Source organism: Apus apus, chromosome 7 (assembly GCF_020740795.1).
Source record: "Apus apus isolate bApuApu2 chromosome 7, bApuApu2.pri.cur, whole genome shotgun sequence".
Classification (NCBI taxonomy): domain Eukaryota; kingdom Metazoa; phylum Chordata; class Aves; order Apodiformes; family Apodidae; genus Apus; species Apus apus.
This window is the reverse complement of record NC_067288.1, coordinates 25045298-25072761: the sequence shown is the minus strand read 5'-3', so window position 1 is coordinate 25072761 and position 27464 is coordinate 25045298. Positions and strand designations below refer to the sequence as shown.

The 27464-nt window shown below is 37.4% G+C and overlaps 1 protein-coding gene across 2 annotated transcripts in view; it reads left to right on the top strand.

The window, feature by feature from the left end:
* FAF1 (Fas associated factor 1) overlaps positions 1–27464 on the top strand; it is a 164238-nt gene that overhangs the window by 16154 nt on the left and 120620 nt on the right. For both annotated transcript variants that reach the window (XM_051625410.1, XM_051625409.1), the window contains exons 2-6: positions 786–854; positions 19509–19555; positions 22428–22636; positions 25927–26018; positions 26371–26459. In XM_051625410.1, coding sequence (XP_051481370.1) covers positions 786–854; positions 19509–19555; positions 22428–22636; positions 25927–26018; positions 26371–26459 — 506 coding nt within the window. The remainder of the gene's footprint in view (positions 1–785; positions 855–19508; positions 19556–22427; positions 22637–25926; positions 26019–26370; positions 26460–27464) is intronic.

Below are 27464 nucleotides of genomic sequence, written 5' to 3'. Positions count from 1 at the left end.
TTTCACAAGAGATGCTTATTTGTTCATGGAGTAGTAAGTTGACACTATGACAATGAAAAATTCATACTTTCCACCTTCTTTTCCTGTTCCACTGTGCTGTGTAACTCCTAGAGTGAGTAGGGGTATCAGATGATGGTGGAGACAGTAGGGTTTATGCATGCGTTTCTGGCTTCAAACAAAGTATTTCAGCCATCTCCAATGTAATTTCAAGTATTCAGTATTTTTGTGCTTCCTTTTAAGTTAGTATGAGTGCTTGATAATTTTGATCGTTGAAGTCTCAGAACACCTTTATGGGACAGCACTAGTGTCCTAATTTTACAAATAACTATTTCATCTTGCTTCCCTAAGTGGCTTGTTCAAGGTTACACAAGAATCCTTGTGGAACAGGGAATTATATCCAAATGTTTGAAGTTTAAAACTTGAAATCTGATTTCTGGATTACCCTCCCCTAGTAGAAATGAAAGACCTATACTCTTCCTGTTGTTCTGCTGAAATTAATGACATTATCATATAATCACAGAATCATAAAATTATTTGGGTTGGAAGGAACCCTGAAGATGATCTAGTTCCAACCCCTGTGCATGGGCAGGGACATCTCCCGGTAGATCAGGTTGCTCAGAGCTCCATCCAACCCCCTTGAACTTCCAGAGAGGGGGCTTCCACAAGTTCCCTGGGCAAACATGTTCCAGTGTCTCACCACCCTCACACTAAAGAATTTCTTCCTATTAATACCCTGATTTTGGACAGTGCTTTTAATTCTGTTTATTGCTTCTTTTTCTTTTTAGGCGTGTACCGGTATTGAAAATATTGATGAAGCTATAACATTGCTTGAACAAAATAACTGGGATTTAGTGGTAAGTATTCTAAGAAAATGACTTCCTAGATCAACTTCATGTAACAGGGATGTGCTAACTTGCTGAGACAACTGTTATCTTTATTTCAAATTTGGATGTGACTTTTATGGCTGGGGCAAACAAGTTATGTGCAGACTTTCTGGTTTGCTAAAGCCACATTGCCAAGTTAATGTGATACCGAGTTATATATACCCTGATATACTCTGCTTGTCTTCATGCCTTTTTGAGTTGTTTCTTTTCCTTTAAATCGGTGTTTCATGTTGTGTTTAGTTTCCTTTTTGGTTAATTGTATGCATAATTTTATAAGCAGTGTAATTAAGAGTAGCATTTTTAGAGGACATCTTGTGTACACAAACAAGATTTTTGAGCTTTTAAGTGTCTGTGGAGGAAATGAAAGGTTAAGCAACTTCAGTCTTTCATGTTCTTCTAGTTTAAAAAATGAGAGAGTTGCTTTTCTATTGTTAGTTGTTATGCAGAATTGAATTGGAGATTAAGGCCATACCTTATTTAGGTTTGATGTTGTCCAGACATCGTTTAAGACAAACAAAAAGCCCCAAATAAACTCATCCTAAAACCCCCTTTCATCTACATTGTAGAAAGGTTCAATGTGCAGGCAAGTAGGAGGAAACCAGTGAGACCAGTAAAACCTACTTGTTTTTTAATTAAGATTATGAGGATAAATAAAGGAACTATGAATCCATTTTATTAAGGTTTGAAAGTGTAAAATAGAGCAATTGTAACTAAAAAGACAAGTGATCTTCCTTTAAACTCTCACACTTATTTCCTCTTTTTTTTTTCTCTAATGAGTGATCTTCGGACCAGTCCAAATTGTCAGAAAATTATTAAAAAAAAGAAAGATTTTCCAAAATTGACACATAGTTTCAACTTCATGCCACTTTGGGTTTCCAGCATCTTGTTTGAGTGTTCTGTTTTAGTAATTCCAAACTAAGTATCACAGAAGGTAGGGTGGGGTTTTAAAGAGCTAGAATGTATATAATGTTTCTTTTGAGGCATAAAATGACATGCCATATTGTAACCTACTGCAAGCAAACACTATGTACTCCAAGCACTTGAAACTAAATGTTCAAAATTAAGGTTGGCCCAAGTATCCAGGGTCTTTATTTTGCAACATCATGGTATAACCAAGAATGAAACACAAGCAGAAGGGAGAGAGTAATCCTTAGTGCCTTTAAACAGGAAAACCCAAATGTAGGTTGACAGAGTGATATAGTAAAAAAACCCTGGATTTTGTTGTAGTAGCCTGTTGTGACTTAGCATGTGCTGTTTTGAAAATTGAAGTGTTTATGGAAGCCAAGGAATAACCTTATCATTCTATTTGGGTTGTAAAGTTCTCAGTACAACGCATTAATTCAGTTGGTTGTGGTTTTGGGAGACCTGTACATTGTGAAGTATGTTTTACACTAAATTCTCACACGTGGGTTGAAGGAGAGAATTGCAGTGAAAAATGGTAAGAGAAACTAAGGGGATTTGTTTTTTCTTTTGAGACTTCAGAACAGGCAGAAAGGAAGAGTGAAGTATTTAAAGTTATGACTACGATAATAGCTTTAAATAGTTCATTTTATTAGTAATAATTAAATGATCTAGAAGTAGAACATAGGGGGAGCAGAAATAGTAACCCAAAAATGCAAGCTTAAGGGCATATGGAATGTAAGAAAGGAAAGAAAAGGGGCTGCAGGAAAGCTGGGGAGGGGCTTTTCACCAGAGAGGGCAGTGACAGGGCAAGGGGGTAGTGGTTTTGAACTGAAAGAGGGGAGATTTAGGTAAGACATCAGGAAGAAATTCTTCACCATGAGGGTAGGAAGGTGCTGGAATAGGTTGCCCAAGGAGGTTGTGGAAGCCCCCTCCCTGGAGGTGTTTAAGGCCAGGTTGGATGAGACTTGTGCAGCCTGGTCTAGTGTGAGGTGTCCCTGCTCACAGCAGGAAGGTTGGAGCCTGATCATCATTAGGGTCCCTTCCAACCTTAACCATTCTGTGAGTCTGTGAAAGTGAACATATCCTAAGAGTTTGTCACTAGGAGGACACTGGCTCCTTCTTGTAAAAAAGAGAGTGAAAACCAAATAATGGTAATCTAACAGGGAGTTAGAAACAAAAGTGAAGAAAGGAAAGACAAAAGAAACGTGGATGTGAGAAGAAAAGGAATCGCTAGCTTGAGAGAGAATCAAACATCTGTTAGGTGAGGGACTTTTGCGTTTCAAAAGTCCAAACAGTACATTAAAAAAGGCTTATGACTTACGAGAAATGTAGCATTTTTATTGTACCATTGAAAGTGTAGTGGTCTATAGCTTATTGCATAGGTCTTCCAAGTGTGGTGGGGATTTTTGTTTGGTTTGGGTTTGTTCTTCTGGGTTTTGTTTGGTTTTTCTTTATACCTTTGATTCAGTACAGGTACAGGTGCAGCACCAAGAAATTGGTGAGGAGGCCAGGTTTTGCTCTGATTAAATCAAAAGGTCTTGGAGTGTTTTAGCTGAGAAGAAAAACTACAAATAATTTTGCTTGGCACGGAGTATTTCATTCAATACAGGACAAAACATTTTCTGGGATTCCTAAGGAAAACAGGATTTATAGGACTTGGTTCACAAATCATGAAGACAGTGAAATAGTGATGATTTTGGTAAGAGTTCCTGTATCATTCTTTGACCAGCAATCAGTTAGATAATCACTGTCTTCTCTAATTTCACTTTGTGTGTCTTATTCAGAGACTTTTTTCAAGGTCAAGTTTTTGATAAGCATGACCCATAGTGGTGAAATACAGTCATACAGATGTTCAGTGCTTTTTGATTTATTGATTGATTTATTTCCTTTAATATGTGGATTCCTTTACTTCCCTGATTTTGGAAATAAAATCAGAGCTCTGTAATTGATCAGGAAAACTTCTGTCAGGCACCCAGGCTGATATGAAGTAGAAAGCCAACCAAGTCCCATTAGCATCAACCTAAGTTCAAGGCCACGTCTGCACTGTTAGGGAAAAAACAACCCCAAACCTAAAAGCAAACCCAACCAAGTGCAAATAAATAAGGAAGCTCTTGTCTTGAACAGATTGCTTTCTTACTCTTCATTCAGGCTGTTTGTATCTCAGTTCCTGTTTCCTGTTTGGGGAAAAAAAGTTGTGCACTGTTAGAGTCAGTGCTAGAGACCCAGGCTGAAGAATCCCTTGGGCACCTGTTGTTTCTTGAACTCTAGGAGGCTCAACTCAAGCGCATTGTTACTTCTCTGGGATTTCAGCTAAAACAACCAAGAGCAATGCAGTCCTGGTGAGTTGGAAAGCAGAAGGATCCCAGAACAGAAACAGTGAACTATGTACTGATACAGGCTGACAGAAAAGTACATCAGAGTGCACAAAGGCAGCAGGGTTTACGTAGTTCACAAAACAAGTTTCTCATGTCATGCTACAAGTACTGGCTTTTTGTGTAAGGTTTTTTTTTATTTTATTGTTCTGATGCAATATTCCTGCTGCTTATTTTCTCTATACTTTTTTCCCCCAGTCTTGCTAGTAGATTTTAGTATCTAGGGTGTCACCAATGTCTTTCCTATAGTTCAGTGTTACTGTGTTTTGTATCATTTGGACATTTGGTCTTAGCTTTGAACAAAGCCAAACCTGAGTGAAGTGTGTGGAATTCCTTCCCTGGTTTGGTTTTTCTAGTAGCAACTTCGGGTTTTTATTAATAATTCACCCGAATTCTTTCTTCTTTTCAGTTTAGAACCAAAACATCATCTTCCTATTTTTGAACTTCTAAGGGTTTTCTACCCCCAATTAGAACACTTCATGCCTGTTCTTTCAAATGGAATTCCTCTGTATGGAATTCCTCTATATAGGCTGGACTTGATGATCTCAGAGGTCTCTTCCAGCCTCAATAAGTCTGTGGTTCTGTGATTCTGTGACTACTTTTAGACAATATGAACTGCCATTCATTTATCTTTGACTTGAAACTAAATAAATCTGATTTAAATGTCTCAGAGCTGTATATGTTTTACAGTGTTCAAATCACGTTTGTAGCTGTTTGAAGTGCAACAGGAAGCTGTCTTTCAAAAATGTTTGGTTGCTAGGCTTTATTCAAGTACTTAAAATCAAATTGACCACGAGAGTGCTGCAGAGGAATTCATGTGCATAACAACACAAGAATTGCTTGATGGGATCATGAAGCCTAATCTTGCCAATAATTAGTTCCCCAGTGTTGCTTATGCCTTGCCCTTGGTGGTGGTCTGCAGCATCCATAGCAGCTGCGGTTTTTTTATGTATTGTTGCCTAATTACTAGACTTCCTGTAGACTGAGTGATGAAATGTTACAGATGCTCTGTGAGGTACAGAACATCAACATAGATACCATAATGATCTCTTCAGGTCTTCATCTTTATGAAACTGTTCTGCAATTAATGGGTCGAGCAACTCTCTTCTAGGCTTGCCAGGATTGTTGATTTGTTATTTCCTGAGTGTAACTTCTGTGAGATCTATTAATTTACAATAATTTTTACCAGCTGAGGAAGCAAAAGTTAGCAATTTCTCTCTATTGTAAAATCTGATAGTTTCATAGCTTGCCTAGTTAACCTATGACCTTCTGTTTTGGCTTCTGAAGATAAGAATGACAGTATAAATGTATCTTCAGCTTTGGGTAAAAACAATAAAAGTGTGAAAAATCCCAACTATGTGTCCTTTGAAATGTTTTTGATATTTAAAGGAAATGACACATTAATGCAAGAACTTATAATGCACTTCTTGACATGATGCAGGATGGACCTTTGTATATATGAGGTTATTACATAGATGGTGGCTTTTTGCTCTCCTGGTATCAAATGCTTGTATCTGCACATTAAACTTGGTCTCCTATAACTTCCACATATTTAATGGAAGCCTCAAATCCTTCATGTACAGCATGACTTTGTATTCTGTACTGGTAATCAGAACAGGATTTTTAAATGAAAAGCAGGGTTCACCATACTTAATTGTCTGCTTTTCCTAGTGTGAACATTTCTGTTTCTGCTCCTGTTGACTGGTTTAAAATTATTCTTATTTCATGTCTTTTCCAACAGGCATTGTAATGTAGGTAGGGACTGCTCAACATTGCTTTAGGAAGAAAATAAATTTCTTCAAAATAAAGGGGGGGGATTATCCCATAATCACTTAACTATAAATGTGTATAATTATTAAAAAAAAATCACCTGTTTTTATTTTCAAAATAGGTTCTTAAAGTGGCCTTTGTGCCTTCATGCTGTACTTGAGTTCATGATCCTGTATTCTAGCAAAGGCTCAAAGCATAACCACAGTGAAACCAGAAGTTAGTGCACCTGGAAATGTGATGACTTGCAGTTCCTGTTGGACACTGCTTCCAAGAGTCAGCTGACAAAAAGCATTTCTACATCTTGGAAAGAGAAAATTGTGTATTTTGAACATCTGTTTTTATAAAGCTTCAACGCTCAACTATAGTTCTTTCTTTTGATTGGGTAACTTGCACAGAAGATGAGAGTTGTTTTGCATCTTGCTGTTTAAAACTTCTTAAAAGTAGTTGGTTTTTGTCAGATAGGATTTTTTTAATATAAGTGGCCATTTTGTTTATATATCTAGATTTACTTCTGTGTAATGTTGTCTTTTGTAAAGAAAGAAGGGAAAAAAAAAGACAGAAAAGAATGGAACAAAGTGATCTAGGGCTTTGCAATTTTTCTTTATTTCTCTTGGAGGTGCCAGTTTAGGTGGGGTTCTTAGGAAATCTCCGAGGATTTCCTAGGAAAGTAGGCCATTGGCTCTTGAAAGCTATCAACAATCTGTTATTTGGATCTTTTGTTGCTTTCTAACCATTAACTTAGTTCTTTTGTTATACTGTGTAGTAAATGTCAGTGCAACTCAGTAAAAAAATAATACTCTAACAATGTCTTTTGTCCCTTTAAAATGGCTTACCTTGGAAAAGCTTGGATATGGGATCTCTTTATATGGTTGGGTGTTTTTTTTTTTGTTTTTGGTTTTTTTTAATCAATTTGCATTAGTCTCTCTCCAGAAAGTAGGTGATTAAGTTTGGCACAGGGACGTTGATTTTCCTTAAATGTGGGTATGTATTGTCATATGTTTAGCAGCTCTCTTGCTCTGTTCCAAGTGGGCTGTGTTTCAGTGGCTGGAGAACGAGGACTGCATATTATGGTGAGCATGTTCCTCACATTGGCCCATTTTGTCTCCTATTGTTGGCCTGCTGATTTCTTTACTTCAGAGTTACATACTGAATATGGCACACATCTGACAGCCCTCACTATAGGACTAGTGAGAAGTTAATGGTGTGCTCCTCTCATTATGACTAGATCTGAGGGATTTTCACTGTTAGGAACATGGTTTATATGTGTATGAATAACATTCTCCCTGTGGTCCAATGAACAGTCACATCTGCCTGTGGGAACCAGATGTTTGTATCCCCATTTTTTCTTAAGGAGCTTTTAAAGTTTTGTTTTAGACAGGTGTTCTCTTCTGGATCTTGGTGTCCTGTGGAACATGTTCTTGTCAGCTCAGTTAGTTTATCTTTGCTGTTACTGCACTGAGTTGCCTGGACAGCATTCAAAGTCCTCCTGCCAGCAGAGCTAAGGAAGAGGAAAGCTGTGAGTTAGGTAATGACAAGCAGTGTTGGTGGACGGGCATCCCACTGGTGCAGGTGTCCTGTGGGCACAGTGCCTGTTCTCCAGGAAATACAGGAGTTGCAGGTTTCTTGTGTGTCCAGCTTGCTGCATTGATCTCATCTAGTAGGGCACAAAGTGTAAGTGAACTTTTGTTTTACAAAAGACTACAGAAATCCCTTTTGGAAGTCTTTAATGTACTTTCTGTTAAATCAGGGATCCTTGCTTGCAAAAATAATTTGATTTCTCATTCTTTGTGTTTCTAGGTTTTTTGCAGCTCCCAAAGTGTGTTGTTAAGTAAGCTCAGATGCAGGCTGTGTATCTTATGCAGCTGGGTGGTAGCAAAGAAGACTAATACTTAAAAAACCAAAACAACACCCACCCAAATTATTGAATTATTTGATTTTATTTAATTTTGAAGGCCATAATCTGGGGGTAAAACAGATGTTTCCTTTTTGTATATTTTCTACACTGAAGATCATATGAAATGAGCAAATCTGTAGGTAGCTGTAAGCCTGGTAGGGCTATAAAACCCCAATATAAGTGTCATATACACATTCTGACACATGCAAGCAAGGAAACAAACATACCCAAGGGGGAATAAAACCAGCACATGTGTAACTTGTGTGTTCTAAACTTTGATTTGTTTTGAATAAAATTTACTTTATTACATAGGTTGGTCCCTTGGATATTTTTTTTTCCCAAAAAACTTAGATGTTTTTTGGATTTGTTTTCTTGTTGGGATGACCCTTTGAGCTTTCAAAAACAGGTTAAGAAACACTTTGGATCATGTTGTGACGTTGCCATATCTTGTGATTTTTCTCATAAGAAAGCCCATGAAGGCTGTAATCAATGCTGGAGCTGCTGATACTGTGTAAATGTCCAAGAATCTCAAATTTCACTGTGTTCCCCTAAAGAAGAAGGCCAGTTTCTGGCTTGTCTATAGAGAAAGATTTAAAAACTGAAATTAAGTGTTTTCCTCACCTGTAGTGTACTATCCCAAAACTTTACTGAATTCTCATGGATCTTGCCTGGATCAAGGATTCAGATACAAAAAAACCCAACATCTCAAAGTGCACTTTATCCCAACAAAGAGCAGCTGTGTAGTAGACCCAGACAGACATCTGTTTCTTCACTTTTTTTGTGCTAAGATAGGTGAATGTGTAAGAAACAGAAACTCTTCTTCCCCCCATCCATGAGCCAGGGCAAAGCCTTTTCTGAGAAAAAAAACATTAGGGAGCTTGTTGAAAACAGTTTTCATTCTTTGAATTCCTTCTCTGCTGAGACACGGTGCTTATTTCACAGAAGTCTTGACAGCCTCAGTTTGGCAAGACCTGAGCTTTCATTGTGGACAACTGGTGCTGTGTCATTTGTGTCTCCTGTTCTCAAGGCACTTCTAAAGTTCCAACACAGTAAAATTATTTGCTTAGTAGGTGGCTAACTGCATTTAGGGCTCATTTTGGTCTACCATGTTTAAACAGATTGTGGCCAAGGGATGTGCAGTTTACAGCTTTATGGAAACCATTGCTTAGTATTAAATACATGGATTATTTTGTCCTTCAATTTGAAGGCAATCAAAGGATGAAAAAAATGATTACTGTCAAGGAGAGAGGGAAATTTTGTGTTTAAGGCAGTTAAGAGTCATGGCTTTAAACATATTTTCTTTAGTGCTATTTTTTATACCGTTTTTGCTGATTCATCAGAAGGTAATAATTCTCACATTCCTGATTGAAACATGGTAAATATTTTTCCCACATGGTAAAACTGGGATAGCTTGGGCAAAGGGTCTTCCACATGAACACCCTTTTGTTCCTGTTAAATTGGAACAATTCTTTAATATGTGTGAATAAACCTTTATCTTTCAACCCTTGGCAATTTTTTGCAGATGTAATGGTTAACTTGCAATAGCTCAGTCTTCTGAACACTAACGGAATGATCGTAATATAAAATAGTTTGTTTTTATAATTATTGATTTTAATTAATAGAAAAGGCCTGCTTTATTCATGGGAGGATAACAAAAGGATTGTGATAATGTGATTTATGGCTGTATTTTGTAGTCGTGTGGCTGTGATAATGCATATGAAATGCATTTTTAGGTAAAATTTTGCAGTCAACATTGTAATGTAAACTCTCTTCCCTTTCTGAATAACATAGGAAATTTAGTTCCCAAAGAAATAAGCTCCTTTACTTAAGTTTGTCTTAAGTGGTAATCAAACAAGCAGTGGGACTAATAAACTTTGATTTGTGTTCATGAAGAAAGACTCTTATTTCTTGTAATGGAGAGTTTTTTGTTCTGAGAATAACCAACAAGTGGCACCTGAGGTCACAGTGGTGCCTAGTAGTAGTGTTGTAACTATATGCAGGATTTGTCCACCTGCCTTACATTTTACAAACACTTAATTTCAGAGGCTTATACCTCTATTGGCTTTTTCTATGAAGATCGTTTAGCATTGATTTATCCTGAGACATTCAAATTTAAGAGCAAATTCCTAGGCCATTTTTAATAGTGAAGTGGCTGGTAATGAGATACCTACATGTCGTTTGTAGCATATTACTCTGTGACTGAAACTGAACTGAAACTTGCAACCATCTTAATAATGTGTTTTTTGACCAGTGATTAATCTGTCATGGAGTCATGCTGGGAACGTATGAGTAAGGGAAAAATAAGTAAATTAAATAGTTTGAGAACCAGCACCCGTGCCAGTGTGGTGGCTATTTTGCAAGTGAACCAGAATTGTGAAAGATTTTACCACAGAACCCAGGAGTCATCTAGATCTATCAGGCTTTCAAAGCAGAGTATTTAAAAATGGATTTACTTATAATATAGTTGAATATCTGAATAGTTCTATTCTAGTTTTATTTAAAAAACCTCTCCTTAGCTGGTCTGCAAGACCTGGGTTGCTGCAGTACCAGCAGTATGGCATGGGCTGCCAAGAGGGATAAGGGGAAATACTGTGACACAAGTTGTAGGCTACCAGCTTTGGAAATGGACCTTCTGGTTTCCAAACTCCCAAGTGAAAAGTTGCATAATTATTCTTTTATTATGGATTAGTGATTAGGCAGTTTGCTGACTATGGCTAGGTTAGTTTGAAACCTGTCAGGTAAGATGCTTAATGTTATGACACCTTTTCAATTAAGGGGCCTTACTCTGTAGGCAGTACTTCTTGAATTATCTTTTGTCCTGAGATTTCATCCCTGATCTATCTTTTTGATAAGATCTACTATGTTATAGCAAAGAGTGATTTATTTATTTTTAAGATGGAACGAAAAGTGTGCTGTTGTGGGGTAGCTATCCCCAACTGATACTTTCTAGTGATGTCAAATTTACATAAAATAATTAAGAGAGGGATAGACGTGGGAGTTTGGCATGCAGGTATTTTTTGAGGCATAGCCTTTGTTTGATCTGACTCTCCCTCTGTCTAGCTTGGTGTTTTGAGGAGAAACAAGGTATGTTTTGATATCAAGCATAAGCATTCCTTTCTGTGAAGTTAGAAGGTGAAGCAGTGATAGTGTAAGAAGTTGTGAAGTTAATGACTGGGGCCAAGATAACTATATATGTGTGTCAGAAAGTAGCAGACACATCATGGTGTACTCCTCTCCCTTTCTATATGAGAGTGGTTTGAGTGGATAGTTCAGAATAGGTTTTTTTCCTTTATTCCTGCTGAAATATAGTTTCAACTTGGATAGATACTGATCCATAAGCTTCTTATAAATCTGTTCATGTTACTAATTTTCATAGCACTAGGAAAATACATCCAGTTAGGAATTTGTTATTAAGGTTGCACTTTGTTTGTGGAATTATACAGTGACAGTATAAAATTGAACTGTGCGAAGTGTGGTTTTTTTTTTCCCCCAGGATTATAGAAGTATATCTAACTGTTGAAAGGCTTCCTAGTGGATTTCGGCATGTTGTAGGAACTACAGGAAGAAGTTTGCTGAAGCCACCAAAGAAGTAGGGAGAAATGGGAAACCACATCTAGAGTGCTAATTGTAAAGTATTTCAACGCGTGCTCTCTTGCTGATGAAGTGAATCATCTGTATGAATATATTCATGTGGCATTTTTGATGAAATGTTAATTTTTTGCTTTATTAGCAATTCTATTGTTTTGCAGCTTTTCATGAAGTATATTAGTTGTAAAGAAAGCAAGCTGAAATAAAGCAGAATGCATAGAAGACATTTCATTGTAGTTCAATTACAGCTTTTGGTTAAATTTTAACCACGATGGGGACAAATGTTGGCATTCTGTAAAAACTTTGTGGGTGTAACTTCACGTCTAGCACTTGGAAATACTTTGAGACTTGCAAAGCTGGGGAAATGCCAGCAAGTAGAACACAAGCTACAGGAAAAAGCTGACTCACTTCTTTGCCTTGGAAAGCCTGCCAAAGATAACAAAGGTAGAGGTTGCTTCTGTTACTACTGGGGCATAATTAGTAATTTTTTTTATTTAAATATTATTGCATTCATTAAAAAACCTAGACCAAGTAGTATTTTTTTATAACTTAAACTCATAGCAGTCATTACGTGTTAAAGCAAAGTAGCTGTGAATGTAGAAAGGTGATAGTGTGGCTTTTTTGTAAAAAGCTTCTGGTCTAAAATACTTGGTGTTTCTGCAGAACGTTTTATGGAATTTCTTGTTTAGAATAGCAGGGTTGCATAAAGTTGATGATAGTTGCATAAAGCTGCACAGAAGCAGTGTTCCTCTGCTTGGGAATCTCCTAATACACTCTTGAGATATTGGGGCAGAGGGAAGTGATTGTATTGCAGCTGGCTTCAGTAAACCTTGGTTTTATTAATCCAGACTGATTGCAGTATTTGGCTAATACTTGCAGCATGGTTTTGTCTGCGTCAGTTAGTAAAACTTCTCCTGTTTATCCCCAGGTTTTCCACTTTTGTTGTTGTTGCAAACTGATCTCAAGAAAAGTCTATGCATAGTCTTATTTTTTGTCCAGTTTCCTGAAATCACAGGTTCAGCAGGTCAGAATAAGTATTTTGACACATCTACATCTGGCATTATTATCAGTTCTGTTGAAAAGAAAAGCCTAAATTCGTGTTCATCAAAAAGAAAGTGATTAGGAGACCATTATTTACTGTGATTACTGAAATATATGCATACAGCAGAACCCTGCAAGTTAGTTGCATTGTAAGAAATACTTCTGTGCTCAAAAGGAACTAATAAATCTTTGCACTTCTCCTGTTTGGCTTTATTGTTGTATAGAAAAGTATGTTCCTTTGTCACGCAGATTTATAGTTTGGAAGCAATTCAAGAATCACTTTTGCTTTTTTGGTCCTTTCATGCATTTTTTTGTCCCACTAATGCCTTCCTTTATCCCTTATAATTTAATTAATTGGTTTTCCTCTATGGATAAAATTTGTTCAATATTGGATTTTGTTTCTCCTTTTTTTTTTTTAGCTCCCAGTTGTACAAAGCATTTGGATTTTTATCATCCATTTATTTTGTTTGAATACCAAAGCAAATAATGGATTTTCAGTCTTTAGGATATACAATTTATCATGTGAAAGCAACAAAATTAGAGTAAGAATCTTGTTTTTCAAGGGTGATAGAACACTTAGCCCAAAGTAGGAGTAGAATTAATTATCATGGGATGACAGTTGTAAACAGAGTAGTATAAATGACCCTTTCAATGCTGTGGAAATATGTAATAAAATACAAAATATAAGAAGTATTTTTTCTAGTGTAGTTTAGATTTCTTATGAGGGCCTTTTTTGTATATTTCATTACACACTTAGCGTAAAAAAATGTTTGATTTGTCTGATTAAAATAATTTTGAGTGATCTTCAAGCAAGATGAATTGATAGCACAGAGGAATACTGGCTGACATTTCCAAAATATTACAGTTACAATTTCTTTATTTTACAGAATTGAAAACCACAATACTTTTTGTTTTGCCCATCATTGGGACTTTGAGCAACCTGGTCTAGTGGGAGGTGTCCTGGCTCATGCAGGGGGGTTGAAACTACATGATCTTTAAGATCCTTTCCAACCCAAACCAGTCCATGATGAGTCTGATCATCTCCACCACTACAGTGAGATTTTGTGTGTAGGTTTTGGTGTTACATTCACTTGTGTAATTGGACTGAAGCAAAACTAAGGTTAAATACTGAAAGGGCCAGTCAAATGTTAAAATACGTTTCTATTAGTTTTGCAGTGTGAAATAACCATTTTTTGGTTATATTTCAAAATACAGCCCTAAAAGCTGCTTGCACCCCTTCCTCATTGTTTCTGCTAGTGTAGAAAGCAATGTTGGATAAACTTCCTGAATTTGTGATTTGGGAGAAATTGTTTTTTTATCAAGGAGACATTAGATATCTAATAGGTAGAAAAGGCAAAATAAGCAAGAAAGACAAAATGCAGACCTTTGTTTCTGTATCTTAGCAGACATTTTAAACTAAAATCTATGAGTTGTAGCTTTTGGTAACAGTCTAGTTTTTTTCAAAGTCATGATAAATTAACCCTTTCATCAAAGAAAGCTCTTCCTGAGTTTTATAGAAATCATTAAATATGTGTGTTATCAGGCTATTACATGAAGTAGAATACAGCAAACCAATTATAATTACTAGAAATCTGAATGTGTCAGACTTCTAGAAGATCAGAGGGTTGAAAGATGATGCCCCATGAGCAAGTTACTCCATTGCATTTCCCTGTGACTTTCTGAATCAGTTGATACTGTTTCATTGAACATCTTTGGATTAAATAATCTGCTGTGGCAGTTCCCATGTCTCATTCCTGAGTTGTGTGTGTTTAACATAAACCTTCTCAATTTTTAGCTAAACTAATGTAAAGCTCTGTATGACCTTTATGAAGTAGACTGAAGTGGTTTTACTTTCTGGATTCAGTCAAACCTAAGTAAGGTTTTTAGAACTCTGTGTAAGATGACTCATACATAAACTTGTAGTGGATGCTTTAAGCTGAAACAGTTCTTTATCTCAGTAAAAATCATGCAGCTTCCACTTAGGCATGGTATTTACATCTCTCTTCTGGAAGCGTTGTTCTTCCAGCATCATTCTGCTTGAACTTCCTTTCTTCTTTTGCTTGGAGGTGTTGCTTTCTAATACCCTGCTTTGGAAAGTTGATCTTATGTTGGGCTTCCTGAGATTTCATTTAAAATCCTCAATTTGTTTACTGAGGAGAATCCATAATTCATGGATATTGGGCCAGAGCCTGATGGCTCTTGCTTTTTAGTTGTGGTAGAGGTTTGAATATAGGAAGTTTGAAAGGGATCTGTACCTAGGGTAGGGTCTGCATCTGGCAGCCAAAACCATTGTGTGGTACAGAGGTTGGGAAGGAGAAGAAACAAGAGGTGACCATGGAGGAAGATCTCCTATCTCACTTGTTACAAAAGCCTTTAACTGTGCTTTTCCTTGGTCTGCTTTAAACTCTTAAGATCTAAACATCACTTTTAAACTCTGAAAATAAAACTTCACATCTGTAGTTCATGAGGAGAAAGGAGTTCTCTCTCTCATTTAAGGGTAAAATCAGTATATGTAGACCTCTGCTTTTAAATAGTGTGATTGGCAAGTCCAGTCTGGTTTTGAACTTGTGTTAACCACCAAGTATTTTAAAGTCAGGAGTTTAGGTTTTGTGCTATCTAAAATACCACGTTCATAATTATTCATAGGATGCTCATTCCCCTGGGATGAGAGTCACTTTAAGATGTGCTTCATTGCTTTTTAAATGGTTAGTACTGTAATTGTGAGTTTTGAGAGAAGTCATCAACATTGGTGCTTCATAAGAACCACGAAGAAATGGTGGTTCTTGTTTTTCCCTGTACTCATAAAAGAGTCAGGTTTAGTCAGAACTGATCAATCTAGTGAAGTTAATATTCCCTGGAGGAAAAGCTTTACATTTCTGTCTGCTTCACAACATTCTTCAGGCACTTGAATAATTTCAGTCTGTTTGTAGAATACAGCAGAATTTCTGGGTTGCCCAAACTATTAATTACTCTTGTAACCTTTTATTAACCGTGTTGCTTCATTGTTTCCTATGTTTGCTGAAAACAACAAAGTTTCATTTAATGTATTTTGATACTGGAAGCTTGTTGCTGAAACCAACACCCAAAAGAAGTATTGTTATTTGACCTTTTGAAATTGGCACTCATCGGTGCAGTATTAGATCATGTATCCTTGTCTTCATTAAAATTAATTAAAATGAACAGGAGTTTCAGTAATGTTTATTGATAAATCCTATACTGTTGGATGATGGAATCATAGAAAACTTGAGGATGGAAGTTACTTCTGGATGTTATTCTGGTCAAAAGCAGGTCCAATTAGATTAGGTCATGCAGGGCTTAATAAATTCTTAAATTAAAGGTTTCAATTCCAGGGTATATGACTGATATATCTAAACAAAATGTAAAAATAAAGAATAATGTGGCTTATAATTTCCTAAAATAAGTTTAGGGTCTGGTAGTTGTTTGACTGTTGTCATTGAAGCAATAATGTCCTTCATTCTATTTCTCTGTTCTGAGTTTGAACACTGTCACAGCAGAGTTTGTATATGGATAGCACTGAGACACACCTGAGATTTTTGGCTTTGGAGAAAAAAAAAAGATAACCCCCCTATAATTTTCCACTTAGGGTGAGCTTCACTCTTGAGTGATAGTATGAAAGCAGGTAAAGCACCCGTTGAAGCTCTGGTACCCAGTATCCAGCAGTGATACAGTGTGAGAACAGCCTAAGCATGGAGTGCACCTTCCTTGGTAGCACTCTCAGCAGCAGTTTATTGGGAACTGAAACATTTTCTGAGCTAAACATGGTATCTTTATATTTTAATAACCCATGAATAGATTACTGCAGTCATTATTAAAATTGTTGCAAGGGTAATACATCTTTTACTGTTTGTTAGACACGCAGTCTGGTTTTGTTCATGATCAATTGATCCCTGTTTGAAAAGACAGTAGAATTTAGTATCTTTGAATGTTTGCTTAACTACAGAGACTAGATCCTCTTTGACAGAGGGAAGAACAGCCTGGAACAGATCTTGCATTAATAACTTGGGTTTTTTTTTATAGTCACAACCTTCATCCTATGAAATTCTAAAGCAGATGGTTGTTCCTTTTTCTTCTTGTCAGGGTCTACTTACAAATGTCTTGTCAGAACATGGATATTTAATATTTATGCAGTATCTACATGTGCACTGCTACCATTTGCCATCTACATAATTTTAGTCTTCCATCTCGCTTAACAAACAGTGTTCAGACTCTTGATTTTTCACTGTGGATAACAGAGGTCTTTCCATCAAAAAAGTACATAATGCTGCTGCTGTTTTTCTTACTGTTGTGCCCCTTAAATGTCATCAAGTTTACAGAACTGGGGATGTGAACAAGTCAGTAACTCAGTTTAAAAAAAAATAGCTTGGAGCCTCTTTTGTGTTTAACCCCTTCCAGCAGGCTTAGGAGAAGGTTGAGCTGATTTAATTCTGAGACATGAGTTTTGGCAGATAAAGTGTGGAAATGCCACACTGTGCTATGTTTCTTCATAGCTGAGTGAAGAGAATTCTGTTGCACCAGCAAATCATTATTAGTGTTGGTCCTGTCGTACAATAAACCCCCTGTATTTGCTCTCCAAATCCTGCAGATACAAAATAAATAATATTTTTGCCTTTCAACCAGCTTTACCTGTTGATTGACAGGGATGAAATGTACATTGCTGGTGGTTTTGAGAAGGGTGGTGGAGGGGTGGGGAGCGGGGAAGCCAATCCAGAAAAATCCCAACAAAACAAAACCTCCCACTTTTTCCTGGAGGTTTATTAGATTAACATGATTAAGAGCTATGTATAACTGCAAAAACCACAGTGATGATAAATGAGATGAGTTGTTATAAAGAAACCACTGATTATTGCCATGCATGGTGGATAAACTGATTTAAAACCAGATCTGGTAGGAAGGTTTGTTTTCACTGTAATTTGATGCAGCCTCATGGGTAGCTGCTGTAGCCTACAGATACCTGTGACCCTGTTCCTTGACTGCTTTTTTTTTTTTTTTTTGCTATTATTTATGCAATATTTGTCTCGAAATACATGATAAATCTTATTGCAATATCATAGTTACTTAGCTGAGTTCAGCAGTAATACTTCTTGACTGTAAACTATTAATGGAAATGGTAAGAATTAAACTTTGTATATTCAGAGAAAAAGAAAGCATAGCATCTAAATATTGATTTTTGTGTGTGTGTGTGTGTTTATTAAGCTCTTAGGCTGCATTTTTTAATGTTGATTTGGAAAAATGATGTTGATAGATGATGAATGTCCACAGTTCAGCTGTTTAGTTGTCTTTGTCCTCCTGGAGTCCCAGTTCTATGAGCTTCTAAACGTCAGCATTACCCTTTTCATCAGGGACCAGACACTTGTTCACCAGATGCACTGGCCAACAGGTCAGGTGTATCTCACATAGGAGAATAGGTATTAGTGATATTACAAGTTATGATAGTAGAACTGCATGAATTGCTGGTGGTACAGCAGAAAATGGGGATTAGTGGAATACTACAAACTCTCGTTAATCTCACTGCTAAACCTAACAAATATGTAGCTGTGAATACAATAGTGATAATGATCATCAAAGAGCAGAAATAGAATTTGTATTTCGAGGTCTGTTTTTTTTCTTCTCTAGATTAAAAAAAATCCTTTCTCTAACTCATTCTTTCTCTCTCTTGCCTTCCCATGCTATTCCACTTTATTTGCCCACTGCTGAGCTAGGATTAAAAATCTCAAGTTAAGTAAAATTCTGACGTGTTTACTCCCCTGGCTTCTAAAGCAATCAGAGCAGTTTGAACAGCTGAGCAGTAAGATGTGTAAATCTTCACCAGCTCACATAGTATCATAGTAGTGACATAATATCACCTTCACTGCCCCTCAAATCTGAAAAATCCTAGCAACAAGGTGATTTTAATACGTATTTTTTGTGGTATAAAGCAATCTGAAGTAAGTTGTCTAAATACCTTTGAAGAGAGCCTTACTTGCTTTCCAAGTTTTTCCTTCATCCTGACTTACATAATTTCCAAGTTCATACAAACTTCTGTAGCATCAGATGTGCTGGAACTGCAAGAGAACTTTCTGCAGCCTAGAATGGAGCAATGCTCTAACAGCCTGAGAAGGCAGTCTGGTCAGAAGTGGGGCTTTTGAGCTTGCAATGAGAGTATGTTGTGGCTATTAAAAAATATAATGCATTTTAATATGAGAGAGAATTCATTAGGATATTTTTATAGTTAACCCCTCTGTAATTTCAAATGAGACCAAATGTGAGTGCAGCTTGCCGGGTTTGTACAGAAACACCTCCAAGTAATATTTTGCTTATTTCTGATGATCTGGACAGCATGGGGTGATATTTAACTGCATAAACCTTACTTAAAAAGACTTCCTTTTCTACCTGAAGATTGTTTGAATTTTGGAGGTAGTAATTTCTATGATTCCCTAGCATATGAGGACTCCTAAGAGGCTTGATGGTATTTGTGTGTCTGAGCTAGAAGCAGGTTTTCTGGGAGGCGTTGGTGCGATGGAGACGTGCGCTGGCGAGTTGCCGTTTGTGCTGACTTCAGCACTTTGTGAACACATCAGGCTTGCAATATGCAGTGTATGTGCAGCCGTGCAGGTTTCTAGGTTTGGGCAGGCCTGATACTTCTGGGAAACATGAGATTTTCTGTGTGCGTGCTGTCTGGCTGCCTTGATCTATGCACAGTTAGTTCAGCATATCTGAAAGCGGTATGGTCACTGTGTGTATGGACCAAGCGTACAAAGTGCTAGATTTACTGAGCATGGACCATGCAGTTTATTCCCATGCATTCCACCTGGAGAGCCCATCTCACACAGGTAGGAGTCTGAGTTTCAGTTCATGTTCATTTTCAATTAGATATGGTGTTTATTTTAAGCAAGTACTTTAATGTCAATATCGTTTACCAAGAATGTATTATTCAAATGGAGAACATTTTCTGACATCTTAAAACAAGTTAATAACTATTTAAGACACTCAGGAGTTACTCTGTTCTATTTTTTGTTGGTCTGTATGCCTGACTCAAAATTAATTTTCTCTTTTCAGGCAGCTATAAATGGTGTGATACCACAAGAAAATGGCATTCTACAAAGGTAAGCACAGAAGACTGGAGTGGTACACATAGAGAATGATGCTGTATGTTAGTTACATTTTTGTTTCTGAATCCTAAGATGTAATTCTCCTATTAAAAGAGTTTACATTAAAAGAATGTAAATTCCTGGTAAAGGTGGCTTAATGTTCAGTTTTTCCCATACTGATGGAGAACCAGCTCAAACACCTATCTCAATTAGGTATTTTTAATTTTGAATTAATTAGTTGTTGGGTCATTCTATGCAGAGTTGTCTCTTTATTAAGTGTGGATTTTGGTATGCTTTCTTGAAAGTCAGGGCTTGGTGTTTTGTTTTTTTTTTCTGCAAAGATCAAAAAAATTGCAAGGTCAAAAATGTTCCTGGCCAAGTATTATCTTTTTCCTTATGCATTTTTAAAGGTATGTATATTCCTTGCTCCTTTGTCCCCTGCCAAACATGTTCCTATTTGTGTGTGTATGTCTGTATATCTATATCTATATATTATATATATATAGGTAAAAAATTGTTTTTTTTTCAGCTTTTGTATTGAATTTTGGCTTGCATACTGATGCCTGGATATCTTGAAGTCACTGAAGGATGAGCTTCTACATCCTGATGAGGCAATTGGAAAACAGCTGAATAGGAATTGAGCTACTTGAGACAGCAAAATTATGTTTAAGTGTACCATTTAAAAAAGTTTATTTTAATGATGAAAAAAGGTACATAATGTAGGTGAAGTGGTGTTTTGGCACCTCTTTCAGTACTTACTAAAGGTATTAAGAGTCAGTTTTTGATTCAGGATAAAACCTTATTTGCTCAGTGAAGTTAACAGATTTTCATTTATGGACTGGAGATCAAGTCTCAGTTGTGTTGAGCACACTTTCTACCTCTGTTAATAAGTCCTGACCTCAAAGCATTTATATTCAAAATACCTGAATGTTAGGAATGTTTGTTCAGGGAAGAGGCTGGGGAGTGGTTGTGCCTGACTTTGAAAACAAGCTGATTCAGTGTCTGCTTACAGCATTCTTCAGTACTGGATTATTAATTTTTAGCAATGATTAGACAGTCAAATTTGTCCCAAATATTTTTTCTTTTTTTCCTTCCAATGGAACGTGTTTAAAAGGAGGCTCGGGAGACTTGGAAGTCTAGTTTCCAGTGGTTTTCACATGAGGGTCACTTTACTGAGGTGAAGCTTTTTATGTTCCATTAGAGGTTGCCAGGCAGATATGTAGGATGTCTTCTGTGGTGGAATCAAATGGAATTAATACAAATGGACTTGAAGTTTCAAGTTAATTTTTTGAAGGGAAAAAAATAAGGTTTGTTTTATAATTCAGTTGTGCTGTTTAAAAAAAAAAAAAATCAAGTTCTGAGAATCAGAATTAATTGTTCCTTAGGTTTTTTAATAAAATGGTTATAGTAGCTAACTCATAGTTGGATATCAGGCTTAAGACAGTAAGGTATCACTTGATGTTTATACTTTTTTAAAGACAGAAAATAAGACTGTTTCCTGTACTCTTTAGACCTCTGAAGTCGGTCTTTGACCTTTGAGCATAGGTCTTTCAGTGTGGATCTTTGTAGCTGGGTACCCATCCTTCTGAGCCTGCTGATGTGAGAAGTGAAGGAGCCCCTTGTTTTACAAGCATAGCACATTTTTCTTTTTCAAATGTGGAAGGCACAATGATGGGATTTGCTGCAGCTCTGTGTAACTTTAACACTCCTGTGACATGCATGCCATCCACATTTATGCTTTTTCAAGTTGAAGCCTCCACTAGATGACAGATTTGACTTGCCATAAGAAGCATTTCCATTGACAGATCTCATGGTATCTTCAAGAAAGGCAGAATGCATTTTTCAGATAAGTTCTGGTTAAGAATGGAAATGGGACAACTTGCATCTCAGCCTTTCCTAAATTCCTCTTTTCTCGGCTTTCATTCTTTCAGTGTTTACATTTTATTAAGTTGCATTCTCCTTCATTATATCCTGTATCTGCCCAGGACAGATGATCTTCCTGATAAGAACATCTACAAGGCAAAGCTCTAGGCTTTCCCTATTAAGTTCCTTGTCTTTCAAATTTAATTTCTTTACATCATAGGTTATTTTTGGCCTGGAGCAGCATCCCTTAAATTTCGTGTTTTGTTACCTTTGTTTCTACTCTCAGTTACATGCTTCTTGTGGAGAGGTTTGCTGAGGAAGATTAAGTGCTTCTGGATAGTGAGGGTTTCCCAATTTATTCTGATTTGTAACGCTCTATGTATCCTCAAGTCAAGTTTGGAGACAGCCTCATATGAATGTCCAGGAGGCTTGAAGGATTTTGAACTTAAAGAAAGATAAGCTTGAAATCAGCATTGCTTTACTGATGTACTTCTAAGGATTTTTTTTTTACAGTGTATTCCTCATTATCTTAACTTACTTACCTTATCTGACTTGTTTTCCACTAATTTGGTATTGGAAAATACCAAAGCATGTGCAATATTTTAAGGCTTTGTTTCTTCTTCCCCTTTCCATGGGATACTAGCCCAGTGATGTCAAAAGCTGCTGTTGGCCATGGTGTCAATTTTTATATGGTCACAGCACTCCTGGAACTGGAAATAATGCTGCTTCTCAAGACATTTCTGATATTAATTGCATAATACACTTTAGACTGAAAGAATGGCTTAAATGCCTGTTTGTCACCTAAGCTGTTCTCCTGTAGTCCTGTAGTGTTAATTTTGCTGATGCAAAAGCCGTTTTCTAATGGTTAATAAACCCCTACTTCCAGCTATGGCAGTGTGTAGGTAATTCACAGGGTGTGTGCTTCCCATAGTAAGTGTATAATACCGTTCGTTTTTCTTTGCTAACTTTTATTTCAACACCTCAAGCTGTTCTGTTTCAACCTTCTTATGTGCCTATGTTTCAGTGAGTACGGTGGAGAGACTCTACACGGGCCAGCGTTTGGCCCCACCGCTCATTCTGCAGCAGCTTCTTCCACCCCTTCCTCATCCTCAGCGTTCCGCCACGTAGTGCCATCCAGACAGATAGTGGAAAGGCAGCCTCGAATGCTCGACTTCAGGGTTGAGTACAGAGACAGAAATGTGGATGTAGTACTCGAAGACAGCTCCACAGTTGGTAAGGATTTGTGAAAGTGAAATGACAACTTTGGTGGTCAAGCTGTTCAAACAAAAACAGTTGAAAAAGACCCAACCCCGAAAACCCAAAGCCTAAAAAAAAAAAAGGCAAAGTAAAACAGAACCCCTCAAAGAAGAAAAACATCCCCCAGAAAATGCAGCCTCTGCAGCTACTAACCATTTTCAAATCTCTTTGCAGCTTTAAAAAAGCAAAATTTCACTAATCCAATGTAAAGGTTAGTGGTCTATCAAATACTTATTTTGAAATCTGTTTTTCTTACCAGCTTGCTTCAGAAACAAAACGGAGATTACTGATTAAGTTGAGGCATGAAAATGTAATTTGGGGTAGGATTAGTGTAGATGCAATCTACTAATAAGCTGATGATCTTGGCATTTCCTTTTTGAAACTGTTTGGCATCTCTTTCTGGGTAGGGTTAGAGACAAGATTTAGAGGAATTCTCTCCAGTCTGAAACACATCATTGCATCCTTCTTTTTTCAATTTTCATTTGGCTTGTTTGTGCAAATTAGGATTTTCTTTATAAGTTTTACTGTCTTTATACTACAACATGCATTCTATCACAGTATGTTAGAAATATGCTATTTGTTAGTATTGCAGAGCATGTTATTTTTTACATTCCCCCAAACTGAGATAATTTAGTTTCGCTAAGGATGAAGAGCTTTGTGGTGGGTGGTTTGTTTTTTTTTTTAAGTGAAAACTTTGTACAGATCAAAACAAGGAACTAAATGAAGAAACAGTTGTTTAAACAATTTTTAGAGCTGCAGCCTAATGTCTGTGGTGCAATTTTGAAATTAAAACTTTTGATCCTTGTCTTGTTAGCCTTCGATTTGGTATTGGCTGGTGCCACCTCGTGGTGATTTGTTTGAATTCCTAGTTGGTGTTGCATATTTATCACTGTACCGAGTTGCATCCATGCAAAGCAGATAGAGAGGTCTGATCAAATCAGAATTTTGCAGCTGTAGTATTTTATTTTTTTCTTATTAACTCTTTTCAGGTATAAATTATGAAATTGCAGGGTAGAAGCAGTCAGTATAGAACTTTTGCTTGTGTCTTGGCGTATGAATATTTAGGGCAGCCTTGCCTTTGAAGTCCTGACAGAAGTGAGCAAGGCAAATAGTAGAATTTCAACTGTGGACTTCAGGAAAGAAGAGTTTTGGCTTTTTCAGGAATCTGCTTGGTAGGATCCCATGAGAGACTCCCCTGAGGACAAAGGGGCCCAAGGGAGCTGGTTGATCTACAAGACTAACCTCTTCAAAGCACAAGAACAGTCCCTTCCAGCATGCAGAAAGAGGAGCAAGCATGGCAGAGAGCCAGCATAGAAGAACAAAGAATTTATGACTAAGCTAAATGCAAAAAAAGTACACAGAGGGTGGAGGGTAGTGATGGGGGCTACCCAGGAGGAGGAGAGATGTTGCCAGAGTGTGCAAGTTTGGAGTTAGACCAGAGCTCAGGTGGAGCTGAAATCTCTAAGGGATTAGAAGGGCTTTTGGAAGTACATCAACATGAAAATAAAAGCTGAAGAAAAGTGTGCCTACTGTTCAGTGGTGATTGCTGAACTTGGTCTGTGGGAAGATTATGGAGAAAATCTTTCTGGACCCCCTTTCTGAGCACAGAAAGGGAGGTGATTTGAAACAGCATGGATTTGCTAAAGGCAAATTGTGCCTAATCAACATTATCTGCCTTTTATGATTGGATGACTGGCTCTGTGGACAAGGAGAGACCCTTAAGTCATCTTGACTTAAGTAAGGACTTTGACACACTCTTCTCTAGTATTCTTATAGTCATGTTGTTTAGGACAATTGGAGAAGTGGGCTGATAAGGTAGGTGTATCATTGCCTGGGCTGCTGGGCTCAGTGTATGACTGGTGGACAGTTACTAATTTAGGGATATCCCACAGCAGTTGATCCTGGGGCCAGTGTTACTTAATGTCTTTGTTAAAAACATGGTTGTTACGGTGAGTGCTCATGTCATGCTGACAAAGAATACCAGATCAGAGAAAGTGGCTGATATTCTGGAGGGCCAAGCTGCTATTTAGAGGGCCCTGGACAACCTGGATAAATGGACAGACAGGAGCCTCATGAAGTTTAAAGAAAGCGAAGCTGAAATCCTGCATCTGGGATAGGATAATTCCATGTTATCCCATCTGATAACTGACTGAGAGCTGACAGGCTAGAAAGCAACTTGATAAAAAAAGAAGGGATCTAGGGATGTGTCAGCAGTGCACCCTTGCAGCGAAGAAGGCCAGCTGCCTCCTAGACTGTTAGCAAGAGTGTAGCCACTCCTCTCTAGTCAGCCCTTGCAAGACTGCACCTGAAGCACTGTAGCCAATTTGGAGGTCAACAGTACAAAAAAGATGATATTGACATTCTGCAGTGAGTCCAGCAGATGCCAGAATAGATTGTCATGGGATTGGAGCACATGGCAACATAGGAGGAGAGGCACAGAGAACTGGATTTGTTCAGCCTGGTGAAGAGAAGGAAGAGGTAGAGACCTTACCTCTGTACAGCTACCTACTGGGAGGATACAGAGAAGATGGAGCCAGACACTCTTCGTGGTGGTGCATGAGAATAAGATGAGAGGCAATGGACACAATTTGCAACATTGAAAATTTCCATTAGATATAAGGATTTTTTAATATTTTTTTTTCAGTTGTGGCTGTGGTGAAGTACTGGAACAGGTTGGCCAGAGAAGCTGTCAAACTTCCATCCTTAGAGGTGTTGAAGAGTTAGCCAGACAAATCCTTGACTAAACTGTTGGGCTGGGCTTGATGACTCCCTGTGGGTACCTTCCAGCCTGCATTATTTTACGATTGTGACAACTACAGGGAGAGGAGAGCATAGAAATGTGTGAAACATTGAAAAAGCTGTCAGAGCAGTTAAAATGTTACAAAGACTCCAGTTCTTTAGGTCAGGATTATTGATAATAATGGGTATAAAAAGATACTCACCCTCTATAATGCTGGCAAAGGCCATTGCTCCAGATGGCACACAACTGCAGATGTGTGCGTAGCCTACACCGTGTAGAACTGTTCAAATATATGTCCAAATCGTCAGATCCTCATGTGATTCTCCAATCATTCATGCTTTATGTGATTTTTTTTTTTTAACCTTAATTTATCCTTTACTGTTTGAAGTGTATGTTACAAGGGTAACTAGATTATAAACCGTTTTCGTAGTAAATTTTTCCCTGCTCTCATTTTTAACTAGAACTTGGTACTGTTTGAAATAAACCAGTGTGTATATCTTATATATTTTCTTTGTTTTCTCTTTAGGAGATATCAAACATATTCTAGAAAATGAACTTCAGATTCCTGCATCTAAAATGCTGTTAAAGGGGTGGAAGACTGGAGATGTAGATGATAGTGTAAGTTTTCAACTGTGTTTTATTCAGTTAACTGCATTCATTCAGAGTTTCAAACAGCATCTGTGGGTGGGGATTACAAGGCAAGAATTGTGAGTTTGAAACAGTGTTAGATGTCTTGGGTGGCATACAAGGAGCTCTTCAACCAAAGCACTGCAGAAAAAATCAGGACAAATCACTTTAGTTGTGTTGGTTTTGTATATAACATGGCCCACCTACAAAATGTTAACAGTAAGTACATCTCTAAACAACAAGTTTGGTGGTATTGTAAATAAGTATAAATAATTAAAAGAAATAAAATAATACATGAAAATTGGTGAATGCTATATATTTATATTTTTTTTTCTCCCCCCAGACTGTTTTAAAAACTCTACACTTGCCAAAAAATAATAGTCTTTATGTTCTAACACCTGACCTGCCTCTTCCTTCTTCAAGTCATTCTGGGTGAGTCTTTTAGCCATGAACTCTAGTTGTTTGATTTGGTTTTGTATGGTTTTTATGAAGCTGCATGTATCCTTGCAGGAATTTGCAATCAGTAAATAAATACAAAGTGTTTCCACTGCTCTAGCTGGGGTGAACTACTGCAGCACCTCACTGTTGAAAGGAAGGTTGCTAAGTTTTTTAACAATCCTGGTGTGGTACATGAACCACTTAAGTACATAGAGTATTTTACACCTCCCAGATGCCGTGACTTTAACTTAACAAAAATGTAGTCCCTGTGGAAATGGGAGCTGGCCTTCCTGGAGTGTGTTGGTTCAGTCAAGGTAAATGACTGTAAATCAGAGTTTTCTTTCTGAAGTTTGTGTTACATCATTTTATCCTATCTTCTTGGACTTTCAAAACATACATGGATAAGCTGAATAATTCAATTCCTCTGAGCAGGGTATCTTCTATTAGTGCTTGGAATACTCAGAGTTAACAGTGAGTGTTCTTATGTCAGTGGACATTGCTAAGGTTTGAAAATGAGCTGTCACTTTAAGAAATATCGCCTCTTTACTTTTAGAAAGTAATTTGCAATTACTTTGATTACTTTGTCTTGTTTTTTTTCCTGCCCTTCCCTTTCTCAAAGGCAGACCTGGATGAGCTTTTCACCAGGAAAATGTTAATTTTTTTCGGTAGCCACTAGAGGGGGCCCAGGAATTGCGCCTGGAAGGGCCGCGCTGCGTCGGACCCGGCCAAGTTGAATGGCCATTAGAATCCAGTGCCTTCCAGTTGTCTGAAGAGGGAGTTGTTTTCCTGCTGTTGGAGTTGATAGGAGAATATTCTACACATGCAGTCGTAGCACTGATGAGGGAAATTCTTTGAAAGCAGAAGAGATAAATAACTGGTTTTCTATTGACTAAAAGGGCTTCTTAAAATACTAAGAGGTGCTTGTTCATGTAACCGTATAGTCTGTGGAGGAAATAAGGGTGCTGATGTGAATGATACAAATAATGATAAAGGAAAGAA